Source organism: Nilaparvata lugens, chromosome 10 (assembly GCF_014356525.2).
Source record: "Nilaparvata lugens isolate BPH chromosome 10, ASM1435652v1, whole genome shotgun sequence".
Lineage (NCBI taxonomy): Eukaryota > Metazoa > Arthropoda > Insecta > Hemiptera > Delphacidae > Nilaparvata > Nilaparvata lugens.
This window is the reverse complement of record NC_052513.1, coordinates 27,620,638-27,639,077: the sequence shown is the minus strand read 5'-3', so window position 1 is coordinate 27,639,077 and position 18,440 is coordinate 27,620,638. Positions and strand designations below refer to the sequence as shown.

General features: G+C 34.5%; 1 protein-coding gene across 18 annotated transcripts in view; it reads right to left on the bottom strand.

The window, feature by feature from the left end:
- LOC111046312 (beta-3 adrenergic receptor) overlaps positions 1–18,440 on the bottom strand; it is a 268,205-nt gene that overhangs the window by 120,929 nt on the left and 128,836 nt on the right. For all 18 annotated transcript variants that reach the window (XR_005572386.1, XR_005572378.1, XR_005572375.1 and 15 more), the window contains one exon: positions 3,220–3,293. Coding sequence is in view for 1 of the 18 variants with exons in the window: in XM_039437100.1 (XP_039293034.1) it covers positions 3,263–3,293 (31 nt within the window). In the remaining 17 variants the exon portion in view is untranslated. The remainder of the gene's footprint in view (positions 1–3,219; positions 3,294–18,440) is intronic.

Genomic DNA, 18,440 nt, shown 5'->3' with positions numbered 1-18,440 from the left:
TTGATGGAAAAGTACTGCAAACATACATGAAAACTTGAGATTGGAATCCTTTCAACAAGTAAGAAAGAAGAATGGAAAGCTCTCAAAACTCGATATTATTTTTTTTAGCAAGCGGGGGGATTATTATTCAGTACTATCACATAGAAGTTGAAAAATAAATTCAAATTCATATTTAGAGAGACGTTGTAAGAAAGGAGAATCTGCAATAAATAAATGAATGGCGAAGTAGTAAAATCTTTTAGAAAAGATGTCGCAACAGAAAAAAAATGAGTAAAGAGAAAGTAAGAAGAGGAGAATCAGACGAAAATAAGCGAAGTGATGATTGGATGATGTCAAGAGGATAAGGAAGAGAAAAAGAACAAGAAGGAAAAAGAGAAAAAAAGAAGAGGAACAAGAAGAAGATAGGAGAAGGAGAAGAAGAAGAAGATGAAGAAGAAGAAGAAGAAGAAGAAGACAGGAGAAGGACAAGAAGACAGGAGAAGCAGATGAAGAAAAAGGAAAAGAAGAAGAAAAAGAAGATGATAATGATGAAGAAGGAAAAGAAGAAGTGGAAGAATGAGGAGATGATGTCGGGGTTATGTCAGCTCAGCCAAGCCGGAAACCCATTTTCTTTATAAGAAAAGTGATAACGAAAGGGGCCAAGTTTTTCATTAGAACATCGGCCCTTCTCCTCTGTGTATATAGGATGGACGAGAAGTTACGACACTGTTTCAAGTCTGATGATGACTTCCTTCATCGTCATGCCAAAAAGAAAAGTGAATCTCTGAGGTCCAAGCCTCTATTTCAAGAATGTACAACGCTATTGTCGGCCAAGATACAAACTTTTATAGTCTTTTCCAGACATCTTCGCTCTTGATCGTCCGCGATTTTTTTGTAGCCCTTTTTTCGCCTTCTTCAGTGGTTTTCTTCTTATAGAAGCCGAATTTTATGAATCTGTGTTTGCTTGTAATTATTAATTGTTGTGTTATTAAATTCATATTCATATATTGGATCTGAAACATTACAATATTGGGAGGAAAACAGTCGCTAGCCCGAAACTTCTCTTTCCAAATTTGATTATCATAATACCTCAAGTGGGAAATTGAATCATCCTAGAGTTGTCAAGAGGAAATTCGTACTTGATTATTGTCGAAATCATTCATTTCATGTCTTATTTATCACGGAAGTTATTGGAAGTTGTTAAAAAAATGATGAAGTGATGATACTGAATGATTTTTGAAGTTACTGATAGATACCACACTTTTATACTTTCACTACGAACAGAACCGTCAGGCCGATATTAGATCTAGGCCTTTTATCGTCTATCTTAATTTAAATCTATATCTATTTCACTTATATCAATGACTTCAAATGTTTTTACTTTCCTTGCACTATTATCATAGGTAAGGAAAGTATTGCTTTCCAAAAAAAATTAAGATACCCTAATTTCATGTTTTCGTCGTATTACGTTTCAAGGTCCCCTGAGTCCAAAAACATGATTTTTGGATGTTGGTCTGTGTGTGTGTGTGTGTATGTGTGTATGTCTGTGAACATGATAACTCCATTCCTAATTGACTGATTGATTTGAAATTTTAAACTTAAGGTCCTTTTACCATGAGGATCCGACAAAAAGAAATTCAATAAAATTCAATTCAAAAAGGCGGAAAAAATGGCGGATAATTACTGAAAAACCATGTTTTCCACGGTTTTCCCAAAAATGGCTCTAACGATTTTCTTCAAATTCATACCATGGATAGCTATTTATAAGCCCTATCAACTGACATTAGTCACATTTCTAGGAAAATTGGAGGAGCTCCGTAATATTATTGAGAAAAATGGCGGATAATCACTAAAAACCATGTTTTTCATGGTTTTCTCGAAAACGGCTCTAACGATTTTCTTAAGATTCATACCATGGATAGCAATTTATAAGCCCTATCAACTGACATGAGTCACATTTCTAGGAAAATTGGAGGAGCTCCGTAATATTATTGAGAAAAATGGCGGATAATCACTAAAAAATCATGTTTTTCATGGTTTTCTCGAAAACGGCTCTAACGATTTTCTTAAGATTCATACCATGGATAGCAATTTATAAGCCCTATCAACTGACATGAGTCTCATTTCTGGGAAAAATGCAGGAGCTACGTAATATTCTTGAGAAAAATGGCGGATAATTACTAAAAAACCATTTTTTTCACGATTTTCTCAAAAACGGCTCTAACGATTTTCTTCAAATTTAAACCCTGTATAGTTATTCATCAGCTCTATTAACTGGCATAAGTCTCCTATTTGGGAAACGTGCATGAGGTAGGTAGGTAGAGCAGTTCATAAAAAGAACACCATAGTCGAGATATTTCATCTGTAGAACAGCTGTTTTTACGACTTTTAAAGAATATCATCGAATTTCACAATATTTACACGAAGGAAAAAGTACTCTGGAAAACACTTTTATTTACACATATAATGTAGTCTGATCGTAGTTTCAAATATGTTACTGCCAATCATCATTATGTTATTCCCATAAATTATTCTCTTTTAAGAATGGGGCTTACAGTTCAATGAGCAAGGAAAGTTGTGTGAGTGCGTCACACCAGATTTTTATCATTGCCAACTATTTAGTGGCATCGATCTACACCGCAACTTACTTGTTCGTTTTGCACCTCAGGAAAGGTCAACATTTTTTTATATTTAGTCGTATATGAGCTTTCTAGAATGAAGCCTTCTCATTTTTATTTTTTTTTTGTAAAACATCACCAAATTTTTCTCTGAAAAACAATCCATTTGAGAGTATGTTTTGTATCGACTTAAAAATTACCCGACGATGAGGTCTTTCCGTGTTTTTATAATAACAGCCCCATAAAGGTTTGTACTTTAGCCTGTGGTACTCTTCTGGAGGCTGTGTTATATGTAGTAATAATAAGTAAATAATTAAATAGATGAATAATTGTCCCGTACATATATTGGGATATTTTGTATAAATATTTTTCTGTTTAGAACAGCTCTTGCATTGTACATGCTTGTAGAATGCCCTGCATTATGCAGTTTATGAAAATAAAACACATGAAAATAAATTAATTTGAGTAAAGGTTCCATAAAATAGCATTTGTATGGTTTTTTCAACTTGGGGAAGAATATCATTAAATCTATATTTTTTTTATATCTTAAAACTGGCTGGATGATTTAATTCACATGATTTATTCTTGAAAATTTCAAGTTTCTGCTAGTATTGCTCCTTACCTTGAAATTGAAATCCGAATAAGACTCAATAACAGCATCGATTTCAGAGAATCAACGGTCCTTCTCTGTCAGATCTGTAAATGAAACAATGAGAATTCAGTCGAATTTGAAAAAAACACCAACACACAATAAAATTAGTGTATATGATTTTCAAGCATTCTCTCAAACGTTTCATTGTTGACGTTTCAGCCTAGCAGACTGAAGGGTGCAACGCCTTAGTCGACTTGGCTATCCTGGCCGGCCCTCTAGTACAATAAAAACATCTATACAATTCACTCGGAATGCAGTAGTATCAAGATATAACATATTGTGAATAGAGCATGGATAACCCCACAAAGCAAAAAATTCGACCTATCTGCCTATTCTACCCTATTTCCACAATAAGACATTATTCTGTTACTATCTTACAAAATGAACATAAGTACCAATAGTAATAACAGTAATAGTAATAGTAATAGTAATAGAATAGTAATAGTAATAGGGACCAATAGTATCAACTTTCAAGGAACAAAAACTTTCAAGATTATCAATGCAAACTCCAACTTTGTTATCCGACATAGATTCAATTATTCAAGATGATAATGTCAAGTAGCAACTAGATGCATATCTTGAAAGAGCACCAGGATCTTAGATCGCTTCTCCCGAGTCCTGATCTCTGAGCTCCAGAGCGAATCAAAGCCAAGTGAGTGAGTGGTTTGACAACTAATTTGTCAGCTCACTCTACCGGCGGCAAGCTGAAGCACTAAAGCAAATTAGAACGTCATCATAATCTTCACAGACTATTTGCCACAGTAGTGACAAGGAGTGTCTGTAGTGAGATTCACTTCAAACTGTCAGCATTCCTTATAAGTAACAGCAGTGCTTCCCATTTAGCCAATGCTGACAGTGAATACTATCATAGCTGCAAGGGTTAAGTTCAATGCTACTCCACCACTTAATTGATTTGAAGAGGTAAGATGCCGAAGGTCGTCCGAGTTCAGACGTCGGAGGTTGAAATCAGTTATTTGTTACAAAGTTCGACGATATCACTGTAACTGTTGTGAATTATTTAGCATGAGACATTCAGTTCTGATATTGGTTCAGCACAAGATTATTTCAGTTCTAATAGTGAGATTCCATCTAAGCTTTCACATTGATTGTTTAGGAAGAGATGATGTTATTAATGAGGAATGGTTGAAGTTCAATGTAAAATAACACTAAATAAACGATTATTTTCGCAATGTATATAATATAATATACATTGTATATGGACAATTCGTGATTACGGATGTACAATCTATACTTCAATATGAAGAACAAACAGAAATGTTAACTGATTGACTTGATAGATGAAAGAGACTCTGAACTATATATAGCATTGGTTCCATTAATATAATAGTTACTTCTGCTATTCCTGGACTGTTAACAAAGTTTTCCCATTTGAAAACTATAATAATGGAAATAGCCGGAAATCGTGGAAACATTTCAAGTCTGTTGAATGATGACTCTTGAATATTCCAGACACTATCAATAATAAGTGATCAAATGGAATAGAAATTGGAGTGTATTAATAGTTCTGTGAACAGTAGACCTCGCGCTCAGTAAGTTACATTGACCTGTTGTTATGTTTTCTCAAAAATATATAAATAATTTATCAATTTAAAATGTCTAGAAAAAACCTAAATAAACATAGAGCTCTCTGTCCTATCGTACCCGTGACGTGTCGTCCCGGAATGTGAGTGTGAGCGCTGTTATCGGGTCTGGCTGCAACTGTCTATAACGTTGATGGAAAGATATATTTTCAAGATGTTCGATGTTTTTGAACGGGTAGTATTATTGACCGAGCGAAGTGAGGTCTTAGATTCAAGTCGACGGTTTGGCATTTCTCTTGATGTTTAAATGTTTAAATGTTTGAATGTTTGAATGCTTAAATGTTTATATATTTATATGTTGCGCATCTACGGCGAAACAGGTATGTTCATTTTTTAATTGCGCGTCGACGTTTATACAAGGTTTTTGGAAATTTTGCATCTCAAGGATAATATAAAAGGAAAAAGGAGCCTTCTTCATACGCCAATTTATGTTAGAGTAAAAATCAGACTATAGAATATTATTCTTCATAAATCAGCTGACAAGTGATTACACAGATGTGTGGATCAGTTTCAATCAGGTACTTTTGGATGAGTATACTGCGTGAGGTCTACTGTGCACAGAACTACTAGCAGTCCACTACACAGCTGATTTATGATGAATAATTCTATAGTCTGATTTTTACTCTAATATTGGCGTATGAAGGAGGCTCCTTTTTCCTTTTTTATTATCCTTGAAATGCAAAATTTCCAAAAACCTTGTATATAGGTCGACGCGCAATTTAAAAAAGGAACATACCTGTCAAATTTCATGGAAGTCTATTACCGCGTTTCGCCGTAAATGCGCAACATATAAACATATAAACATTTTAACATCAAGAGAAATGCCAAACCGTCGACTTGAATCTGACTTCGTTTGGTCAATAATATGAGGGAAAATAAGTAAAATGTGTTATGCATGAATAATTATATTATACAAGGGTATTTTTTCAGAACATCCGATTGGCCATGCATAGGATACAGCCATAGATTTGTGTATCAATAATTCTATCACTGAAAGAAAAGTTGTCAATAAAATTGATTACACTTATAATTATTTTCCAGCAACTCTGTGAATATTGAGGCGTTTATCAGTGGACCAGCCAAATGGAACTTTCTTCCTAAAATATTGCCGAGTTGAAGTAGAAACCCTTCGGTAGGAATCTTGATGAATATAAACTAAATAGAACAAAATTAAATAATAACCAATAAGAGAAGAAGTTAAGTATGCATCAAAGTTGAAATCCAATGAGATAATATTGTCTTCTGGAATAGCATTTTAAATAAGCTTGAAACTAAAAATCGAACGTAGAAAAAGTCTCAGGTTGACGACAGAAGCTTTCAAGACGATTAAACGGACAAGTAGTTTTCCAGTGTGACTAGCAGGGAAAAGGTTGTTGGTTTTATTGGCAGTCAGCCAATATTTATGACGTCACTCGGTTGCCGATAGCCATCGCTTCTAGAAGCATTGGCACCATCAATCGAATGACAACCCTCTCACCTCAGAGTGACAGTGAAAAAAGGAGAGAAAAAGCGGTTGCAACAAGAGAGGGAAGGTGGGATGTGGGAGAGAAACTGGAGTGATAACTGTGTGCGAAAGAAAGAGAAAGGGAGTCAGTAGCGGGTTGTAAGTGAGGACTACATTTAACAACTAGAGAGGTGAAGAGATTTGATTAGATCTTTCGAGTAAGGAGAGAGAAAGACATGAGGGGTATTTGGAGGAAATAAATTATTATAAGAAGTGTGAGATAGGCGGTGAGAAAAAAATAGAGATGAGAGCGCTGATGCAGAGAGAACCGTTATAAGCTTTGTTTACACCAAAATTGTCAACAAAATGTTGTCCAGAAATGTGAATAGTAAAGGTATTTGTTGATAACTTGGTTTACAACTCTGGTGCGAAGTCGGCTTTAGTCTAGTTACACACACATAGATTTTTGGATGTACAATTTTTTGCCGTTCTTATAAATTCTACTACAGAACGATGGCCGTACAGAACACATGATATTTGTCGAGTTTTATATTATATATTTCGTATATATTATAGAATTCATGAGGCGGCAAAAATCGTACGTCCAAAAATCGATGTGTGTGTAACCGGCTTTACTGTGATTAGATAACAAAAACTGTTTCCAAACTCAATGATTTTGCGTCGATACGACACCGACACGATATCGTATCCATGTTGTGGAGAAAGTGCCACAGTTGTGGAGAAACACACAGAAAGTGCCACCCGCTTGTTGGAAGACATGAATTGTGTCGTTGAGAGAATCCAGGATAATCTCAAAAATCTTAATTTGAATTTTCATTACTCATAAAAAGATGAACAGAAATAGACAGAGATTAAGGTTCAGATTAACATAAATGTAGAATGTGTGTAATTGGAGTTGAGATGGAGAGAGATTGATTGATTGATTGAGTACTTTATTCATGTAGATTACACTTATATACACTTATACACTTATATACAATAGCTTACAATACAGCAAAATTAAAGATGAATTTACATGATATAGACCAAGAAAATAATTATTGAATTGTATATGATATGGAAAAAGCAATTTGTAATAACTAAAGATAATATTGTTATGCATCTACATAAATTGGCGGAGCTTTGGACATATCTATGTCCATTCTTCGGAAAGAATATTCAAAATATCCTTCCCACTAACTCTCTACCAAAACGTTAATTTCATTAATTCAACTAAGGATTTATTTATAAATGGAAATATTGTAAAAGTATTAATTATTATGAATATTTGAGAGAGAAAACAGAAAATTAATAAAGTAAAATAATTATATAGGTAGATAAGATCAAGATCAGATCAGATCAGATCAGATCAGAGAGAGAGAGAGAGAGAGATTGATTGAGTACTTTATTTATGTAGATTACAATATATACTGGCTTATACACTTATATACAATAGCTTACAATACAGCAAAGTTATAGATGAATTTACATAATATAGACTAAGAAAATAACTATTGAACTGTATATGATATGAAAAAGCAATTTGTAATATAATAACTATAGATAATAATCATATTGTTATGCATCTACATAAATTGGCGGAGCTTTGGACATATCAATGTCCATTCTTTGGGAAGAATATTAAAAATATCCTCCCCACTAACTCTCTACCAAATAGAGAGAGAGAGAGAGAAAGAGAGAGGAAATAGAGAAGATTGATGATTGGAGAACGAAAGGTGGGTGTGTAATAAAACTCAATTCATGTAGGATATTATGTTTTTTTTGGATCGTGAGATAAAATATAGAATGAGAATAGGTGAGGATATAAAATGCACGTTGAAGCAAGAGAATAAGGATGAAGTGAAATAGGTTATAAGAAAGAAAGATGAGGATAATAAGAGGAGAGGAGAAAGTGAGAGGGCTGAGAGAGGTCTCTTGAGGCTGAAGAGTGTTGAGTCTACGAGAGGAACGTGCCATCCGCCCAAAAGATGAGTCACCACTCATCCAACCTGTGACACCATCTCCAGTTTTGTTTTCTGTCAACCACTCACATAGATTTTTGGGAGCTCGCTTGAAAAGGATGTATCATGTTCATGCTGATTTTTCAAATGAACCAATTACATGATCTTGACTTGCAGACGACCTACAATATTGGATAACTATGTTAATAATTATTGTTGAATATGTTGATAAGTTCAATAAAAGAGGAAAAGGAGTTGAAAGTTGTGAATTACATGTTGAATCTATGATCTTTGGCTGTTACACCTTCCGTGACACACTCTGTATAATATAAAATGTAGTCTGATTAAGAGAGTAGTATATTTGTAACTCTGTGATCAATTTGTAGTAATGAGAAACGTTGAAGAATAGTCGACGAAAAGCGTCAAAGAAGTTGCTATAACAAACTGAGAAATTGAAGCTTTTAAACAATATGGTATCGTATCAAATATAACTCTAAACAGAGTCGACAAACAATGTTGGCTTCTATTTGTCGATTGTCGACCAGTCGATCAGCAATGGAATTGATCGAACGATTTTACAAATTCAACGGAAATTAATTTCACGGATCACTGACTATGTTTGCAATGAGCGCCCTTCGAGTTATTCCAACTTGATTTAATAAATTTTAGATTGGGGTAGGTTTGCAGTGGTAGCTCTGATTGAAAGAGTCTCTTCTGTTAGCTCGGGGATTTTATATTCCAATTATTTCCAATAATTCGAGAAATCACTCTAGGATCTAGACTTGTTCTAGTTTCAAGAATGATTCGTAGATGAGAATTGTCAAAGTAGCAAATATTCAACTCTACGAATTTCAAACATTTCTCTCTTGTTTTTCACAATTTATTCAGAGACTCAAATATGCAATTCTCTATTACGGGAATTCACCCTGCGGTTGAATCCCCAGCTTTCTGCTGTCAATGGTATGCTATAATAATAGAGTAAGTTTAACGACAACCTTTCGATTCTGGGAGAAATAGATCAAAAACCATTCAAACACAAATGGTTTGGAACCATCCAAGTGAACACAAACTAGTAGTTCTGTGAACAGTAGACCTCACGCAGTATTCTCATCCACAAGTACCTGATTGAAACTATAGACATTATAGAAATACGGCAATAGACTGGCTTCTCCACACATCTGTGTAATCACTAGTCAGCTGATTTATGATGAATAATAGTCTGATTTTTATTCTAATATTGGCGTATGAAGGAGGCTCCTTTTTCCTTTTATATTATCCTTGAAATGCAAAATTTTCAAAAACCTTGTATATACGTCGACGCGCAATTAAAAAAGGAACATACCTGTCAAATTTCATGAAAATCTATTACCGCGTTTCGCCGTAAATGCGCAACATATAAACATTTAAACATTCAAACATTCAAACATTCAAACATTCAAACATTCAAACATTCAAACATTCAAACATTCAAACATTCAAACATTCAAACATTCAAACATTCAAACATTCAAACATTCAAACATTCAAACATTCAAACATTCAAACATTCAAACATTCAAACATTCAAACATTCAAACATTCAAACATTCAAACATTCAAACATTCAAACATTCAAACATTCAAACATTCAAACATTCAAACATTTAAACATTAAGAGAAATGCCAAACCGTCGACTTGAATCTAAAGGTGCGTACAGACTTTCGCTCTGCTCCGCAACCGAACGTCACTCCAGCAGAGCGATTGATGATCGACCGGGGAGCAAGAGTGGTTCGACCGGGGAACGCGAGAATATCTAACATCTTCCGTAACGTTCATGATGGGTGCCACTGCAGAGCGGGGGCGGAGCGACTGTGGTGCGATGGAGGAACGAGGGCGGTACGAGAGCGGAGCGTGCTCGGTGCGGGTTGGAGGCGCGTATATGTGTACGCAGCTGTAGTTTTCTCTGGTTCCGCCTAAAGTTTCGCCTAAGTTCCGCCCATGATCGGCGGTTATTGAGTGTTTTCCTGCGTTTTCAACTCTTCCCAATCTTTTTTCTTCAAATCAAGAATAAAATCATTAATGCTTCCAAATATATTATACAAGGAGTACATATTACGAATAATTCTACTGTCCTATAATCGTCACTTCACTAGAGTGCTCTGATCCTCAATATATATCGGTATTCCAATGGATAAATGCTTAGAGTCCACTATCAATGACAACAGCATTCTTTCAAGGTACATTTGCATATGGTTTATCATTGTGGGGTTGTGCTACTGATGTACAAAAAATCTTGCTCCTTCAGAAGAAGGCTTTGAGAATTGTTGGTAATGCAGACTACTTAGAACCTTGTAGGCCAATTTTTGTAGAACAGAAATTAATGACAATTTATAGCTTATTTGTATTTTTACTAGCTATGGAAGTGAAAATGAATTTTAACTCTTTCCTACGTAGGGTGAATTTTCACCAGCATAATACAAGGTACAGACAGTGTATTGAAGTATTCTCCAGGCTGAGGAGAACTCAGATCAGTTCAAGAGTAATTTCTATAAAAATTTACAATAAGCTTCCGTTTTTTGTAAGAGAAATATCTGTTGCTCAGTTTAAACGTCAAATGAGAACACTTTTGACAGAAAATCCGCTTTACTCATTGACTGAATTCCTCAACATGAGCAATGAATTTAGAGTGAATCTTAAATAAGTGTGAACTATTATATAAACTTTCATGACTTGTATATTTTGATTGCCTATTATGTGATTATTATTGAATGTCTGTTAGATTTATTATCATTGTAAGATTATCATTGTAATGCATATAAGATTATGACGTTTCCGATTGTATAGTTTTTATACTTAAAGGAATAAAAATCTATTCTATTCTATTCTATTCTATTCTATTCTAAATCTTGTATTTTTTCATTCCAGAAACCCTCAACACTTCTCCATACTGAAATTTTACCTAGATACAACTCTACGTTCTCCATGTGCTTTGAAGTAATATTTTCTATAAACGACATTATTATTCTACAACGATACATTAGAAGCTTGCTGAGTTTTCTCAGATTATTCGATTGATACGAGTATAGGAAAAGTAGAGCTGACAAAAAAAATCAATAGATGACAAGACATCGAATATAACTAATAATAAATGCATGAGAAAAACTAGTTGAGAGCAAAATATGAAAAAAAATATTAGGAAGAAGATGATAGGAAAAAGATGATTGAGAAGAAAGGAGAGAAAGAACAATGTGAATATTGTGGTAAGGAATGATTGAAAGAGAAGAATAAAGAGGTAAAGTAGAAAAGGAAAGTGATCAAAAAGGATATTTGAGGTGAGGCTGAGGCGACCCAACTCCCTATTCAAATCCAGCACAGAGGCGACGTTCAATAGCTTTAATTAGTACGTAATTTTATTCTATTCTACAGAGTTTATCTCGCACAACGCATACAGAACAAAGGAGAAGAGAAAGATTAAATCAGAGAGAAAAAGAGAGCTCGAACCGTGGACGAGAAGAAAAAAGGAAAAACTTTCCAACGGAATAGAGAAAGTTTCCTTCTTAGCGGAAAAATGCGCTTTTCATTGAAAACGGGATGTAGAACAAAGCAGGGATTAAGGACAATGCAAATCTGGAGATAAGTTTTGAAGGACAGATTTTCTCAGCTCCTCGAAACGTCTCCAAGTTTCTATACTCAAATATTTCGTCACAAAATTATATAATATTATATGGATAATAATATACCGTATATATACAACGATCCCGTACATATTTTTCCACTTTCAGGCAACTCTGTCTCATCTGTACATTATATGTATCCATCTAATTTCTATATATTCAATATTTTAGCAGGGAGTTATATTCATATGTATCACAATAAAATACATACATACCCAAGATTATGCATATATTTATCCAATCCTACCATACGTTCCATCATTCAGCATATAAGTTCTGAAAAGCTCTTCACAACTTGCAGTTTAATATACTTGCTCATACTTGAGTGAGCCAGTGACGCTTGTTTACCTTAATAGTGTAACTAACTTCATTTGGAATATTACGACTGCGTTTCACTTGCCGATTGTACTTCAAACTCCAGCAGAGTGAAAACTGATTCTCTTGATATTATTCGTATCAACATGATTATGATAATCATATATTTAATCGTTTGGAAAGTGATTATTGAAAATGAATGTCATGAGCGTTTCTTATTCCTAAATGCAATACTATTCAGTCTTATGAGACTAGAAGACAGCATTGTAACATTATTTTTCCGATAAGAGAGTTCTAATTAAATGAGGATTTAAATTTCAAGCTGAAGTGATGGAATAGTTTTTGGAATGATTATTATTAATTCATGCTAATATCATGAATTGAATGACTACAATAAAAATGCAGATAGACAATGTCAGCTGATACAATGTTAGTGGATACAATTGGTTATAGAGTTATTCTGTTGCGGAAAGTCTTTCTTGAAATTCTGAAGGAGTTACAGAAAATATTTCTTGGTATTGTGATGAATAGGAAAGTATAGAGAGCCTGCACCTTCTGTGACTAATCATTATTTGATTATTATAGGCGATAGGAGTTTCCATAATTTATATCGAGCAGAGAATATTATTTAATTACAATTCATTAATCTATCAACATTTGTAACCAATGTTTTATTTGATGAATTGGGGACTCCACACCACTTCCCAAGATGGGAAGAAGAGTCACAAAGGAAGCAAAAGGGAACCAGATCAATCAAAACAGGTCTAAATTTTTTCCAAAAGAGTTTTTATTCATTTTCTATTTGATCAACTTTATTATTCTGAAACTCTTCATTAAAATTTTTAAGGAATTTTCCTCTTTCTTCATAATTTCTATAGTTTATTCTATTCTCAAATTTGATGAAAATTAATGGATTGAGTACTATACCAATCTCTTTTATGGTGAACTTTCACGTCACCTTTGGCTGAAAGGAGAATTTGACAGAAAGGTCTAGGTCCTCTCTAATTATAATTTTACACATTCAACATTACATTCATTTACAACCGTCTATAGAGAATCACCATAACACGCCTATTAAAAATATGTTCACACTTTTCACACTAAGATATTTTTGTAAGATAATGCAACACTTTAAATGGGAAATTGAAGTTTTCACGTAGAATAAATCTTATTGTGATAAGAAAAGTTTGTAATTATACATCCTTGAAGTAATCATGATAATTTCAGAACAAAATATTCGCAAAACGTTGTAGTAAATTACATGATTTATTTCAAAATGTTCAATCTATACTTATAAAAATCTCACTGATTCACTGACTCACTGACCACGATTTCTGGAAAACTACTGGATGGATTGCAACAAAACTTGGAATATAGCTCCCTTAAATCCTGCTCACTAAGAAATCTTTTGGCGATATTTCAACTCTAAGGGTGGTTTTTAAGGGTTTAGAGTTCGTATTTTAGCATGTATATTCTTCTTCTCCCAATCTCTTAATTAAATAGAAATGTCCATATCATATGTTATTATAGATCTATAATCTAAAGAGAGTACCTCTTCGAAACAGTTGTTAACTGGCAACTAAATTTGTAATTTTGACAGGTTGGCATTAAGTTGAAATGACTTCATTAGGTTAGCACCAAGTTGAAGAACTAATTTAAATGCATTTATCGAGAACAAATTGATTGGGCACTGCTGCTTCAATCGGAGCTATTCCTGGGATTATAGATAGTTTTTATTTTTCATAAAACAAACTTTTATGACGGGAGTTGCTTCTATCAATTGATCCTATTCTATCAAGACTAATTTAATTTTGTTTGTATATCCGATCGCGATAACTGCTTTAACAATTTCGATGAAATTTTAATAATTCAGTATGATATATTATGGAGGGTATTTTTAAAACTTCAGAAGTGTCCGTTGTGGAATCTGTTTGCAAAGAATGAGGAAATTCGGCCAAAATTTAACTTGGGCGAAAGAAAGGGGTTATTTATCAAAACTGCCAAATAGCTGTTGTTCCTTTTCCTAATGTAGAAATTGATATCTTCCAAAGAAGTAAGGCGCTTTTCCCATGCATCAATATCATTCTCAAACATTGATTGTTTTAGCAAAGAAAATAGGAGGTAGCTTTCGTTATAAATATTGGAGAATATGCAGAACAGTTCGTTGACTGTCAGTATGGTACCTCATTAATAGCATCAATGCTCCCCATTCAAACAATGCTGACACATTGATGTGAATCTTACTATAATTTGGTTACTTTTGATCAGATGAAGATAATAATGTTGATGATTGCTACTGTTTCAATTTCAATCATGTTTGGCATTTTTGCTTTTGATACCAGCTGTTATTATCATGTGAAATAAACTCTCATTGAATGAAATCATCATCATTATTGTCAATTATATTTAGTAAGCAATAATTTCTGTTTGAATATGTGTATTTGTGGATATGTATGTATGTCGGACGGATCTCGAAAACGGCTCTAACGATTTTGATTAAATCAGGAATATTGTGAGTTTGCGAAAAAAAAACATTATTATGGAACAGGTCTCAACTCTGGGAAAATTCGCTGAAGCTCCTTGAGAAAGGATTATTGGTCCCTCAAGTAGCAGCTGATCAGAAAAAAGTTTTCCATAGTCTGTTGAAAACGTAAGAGAGTGTAAGCAAATGAAAAAGATTATAATAGCTGTAGTTGAGTTACCAAATTTGGCGACCTTATTTTAAAACATTGTACTATTATACTATCTGGTATAATAGGTTCAGAAAGTAACAGGATGATAGCAAAAGAAATTTATAATCAATCTCTCCAAACATATGGTAGTTGAATGTAATGTTCATTGTGAGGTGATAGAAATGTGACTAATTTCTTCAGCTTCTGTTGTATTGGTTCCTCTGTTGCTCTATGTTTGTACGCAGCCATGGCCTTGAGAGAGCCAGTTGCACTGTTTCCTTTTCTGGACTAAATACCACGAGAACCAATGAGAGAAGCCATCTATTGAAAAAAAGCCCTGCTCTGATCAATTCTCATGAAATTTAATCCTGATTGGAATTGAACATGGTTTTGTGCTACTGGGCCTGATATTTCCATGTTTCAAAATCAGCTGAAAACTAAATCGAAATAAACATTATATTCCATCAGCTGCTACCATTCCCCTTCATGATGTCATTACATGACACAAGACAAACCTATTGATATTATTGATAGATCACAAGTAAATACTAAAGTTTTCAATTTGGATAGAAATAAAATTGAGTTAAATGTTAGATTACATCCAAATTCCCATCCCTAAGCTTTTGGTTCCAAGCTAGGATCAGAAAGAAAGAATGGTAGTCAACAATCAAAGTGAATGAACTCTATCCAGATTTATGAAAATTCGCATTCAAATGATCCCACTTCAATATTTTTTATGATGGTAAAGTTTAGGACATGAGAAATCAGCCACAATAAATGTTATACTAGCTATTATGAATGGACTCTTATGTATGAATGGACTTCCATGGAAGAAAGAATCAGTGGATTGGCAGCTTTTACACTTTTGGATAAGTGAAACGAAAAGTAAGCGACAGGCTATGCCAAAAATTCCAGAATAAGCAAGAGATCCATGGATACCAGAGTCATCAAATTCCGAATCAACTTAATTTGGAATTTAATCTTCAATTGCATCAAGCAAAAACAAAAATAACATGATCACTGCTAATTTGATAACTGTCAAAGGGAAATATTAATTATTGTCAATGAATAAAGTCGAGGTTGACTCTTGAACCCCGCCCAATATTCTACAAAGTTCGCTGCAATTGGACTACTATTCTACAGAGCACTTCCAACACATCAATGATCAATCGAATGATTTGACTCAATAGTTTTCATGCCAAGTTGTGGCCTAATCTCAAAAACGATTATAACAATTTTGGTAAAATTTAGATTATAAATGGTTCACAAAATAATCTTATCTTTCAATTCCCGTAGCGAAGCACGGGTGCCCCGCTAGCCATGTATAATCTAATGACTATTATTTCCAGCTTCTATATGACCAATTCCCATTCGGCCTCTTGTATACCTCCCTTCTCCTTCATTCCATGAGCCATCCATTAGTTTTCAAAAGCATTTCAAGCAAAAACAAAAACATGAACCATCCTCAGGGCTACACACAGTTTTTGCAAGCTCAATATCCTAAACTTCATACAAAATCTCTACGTAAATCCTCGCAACTGCTGTACAATAGAAAGTACACAGTACAGGAGCTGCATTCGGTATTCCTATCCACATTTCTAGCACGATGATTTATTGACACGAAATTTGCAACAATGGCAAGAAGCTCATCCAAGCCGCGCTAAGCTGACTGCTTCTGCTGGTGATGCCTGATGCGAAATACGACTACCAGCCCTATTCTTCTTCATGCTGTGAAGTCTTCATTACTTATTTAAGAAGATTTTGTGTACTCCTCACACTTCCTACTAACTGTGCCGGCCTAATCTTCTATTCGCTCATCTCACGAACTTCCGCTCTCTATCTCACACCTTACTCTCTCTTTCACTGTATGTCTCTCACACATTTTCTTCCTCTTATCCTCCATCTCTTTCTCTCTCAGAACCACCCTTCCCGTAATTTATCACTCTTTTCTTCTAATGGACCAATCTTCTTTACTACTAGATCGTCATCTACCTTCTCCTTTTTTTCATTCACCTTCTCCTCTCCTTTCTCTGCTTTCCCTTCTCTTCCCCTTCTACGACTCCCACCAGTTTTCCTTCTCATTCCACTTTCTTCTCTTTTCTACACTTCTTCTAGAACTTCCGCACTCCAGTTTATTCTCCATTCAACTTCTCCTTCTTCTCCCATCAAATACTTTCAATTTGTTTTGGGTTTGATGTTTCCCATTTTTCCTCATTCTCTTTCTCTCTCTTTTTTCATCTATTCACGCTCCCTTCTTTCTCCCTTAATTCTGTTCCTCATTTGCCTTGTTATCAAGTTTTTCCGACTCTCATCCTTTTTCTTCTTCTCTTCCGTCATAACTTTTTCCTGCCAATATACAGTAATCTCATTTCATGTACTCTCCATAGTTCTACTTCTCCTAGCTCTTCACTCCTTTTCCCCTATTCCACATCTTACTTCTCCCATTCCTTTCCTTATCCTTCTCCTTCTTCACCACTACCTCATTATTTCCTTTCACTTCCCCAACTCGCATGTGTTTCTTCTTCTTGTCTTTTTCCCATTTCTCTCACACCAGTGATCGTCAAGTCCTCATTCCAGTCAAGGATGGCAAAAGGAAGAGCTTTTACATACCAATTTGAGGCGGAATTCCTTGTTCAAGATATTTCACTCATATACAGATATTATAGTCGCAGAAATAAGTTTCAATTGAAGACACATTCTTGTATACAGTCTTTTCTAATAAGTTACTGAAAGGATTCCACTAACACAATTCCTGCCATACAGAAGTTGTAATTTGTGAGTACAAATTACTGTCATTTACTCCTGAATGTTCATATTTTTCTTGATGCCCGATCTCATACTCCTCTTGTGCCGAGCACTATTTTTAATTCAGGCCTTTTCCCAAGTTATAATAGTAAATTTAATACGCAATAGACTAGAGCCATTATTGTAAGTGAGTTAGCGAAATAAATTATTTTCTCTCTCTATTATGAACGACCATGACTTCGAGTTTCCCATGATAGATATTTAAAAATTGTGGCTCCGAGTCGCCGAGGAATGTAGATTATGGAATTATCTCTAAAACTTAGCCTTCCTGTCGCGACATAGAGTGCGATAAGTTGGAAAACAGCAAGCATTGAAATTATAACAAACTACCGATTTTGCAGTTACTATTTGGTCCGAAGGCTCTAGAAGCCACGCGACGATTGGTCAAATTGATTCCCTTCGCCCAATAGGAGACCTGTTTCTAAATACAGTAGTGGGGGGATTCCCCAGGCGAGAGACCAGATTACGTTTCGGAGGACACTTTGCTAGGAGCACTGTGAGAGTAAAGATGTAGTCATTATGTTTCGCCGTTTTTGGGCAGGTTTGCAAGTTTATATCATTAGTTAATGTAGGAGCTGGTTTTATTTTTATTAAAGTTTAAATTTTCTAGTAGTGCCATGTCCTGAAAGGTTTAATTGTGTTTCTTAATCATGTACGAATAATTGTTTCTTCAAATAACCGCTAAGGTACGTAAAATAAGGTTAAAATATAATTTAGGGAATTTAATTGATTGAGACTT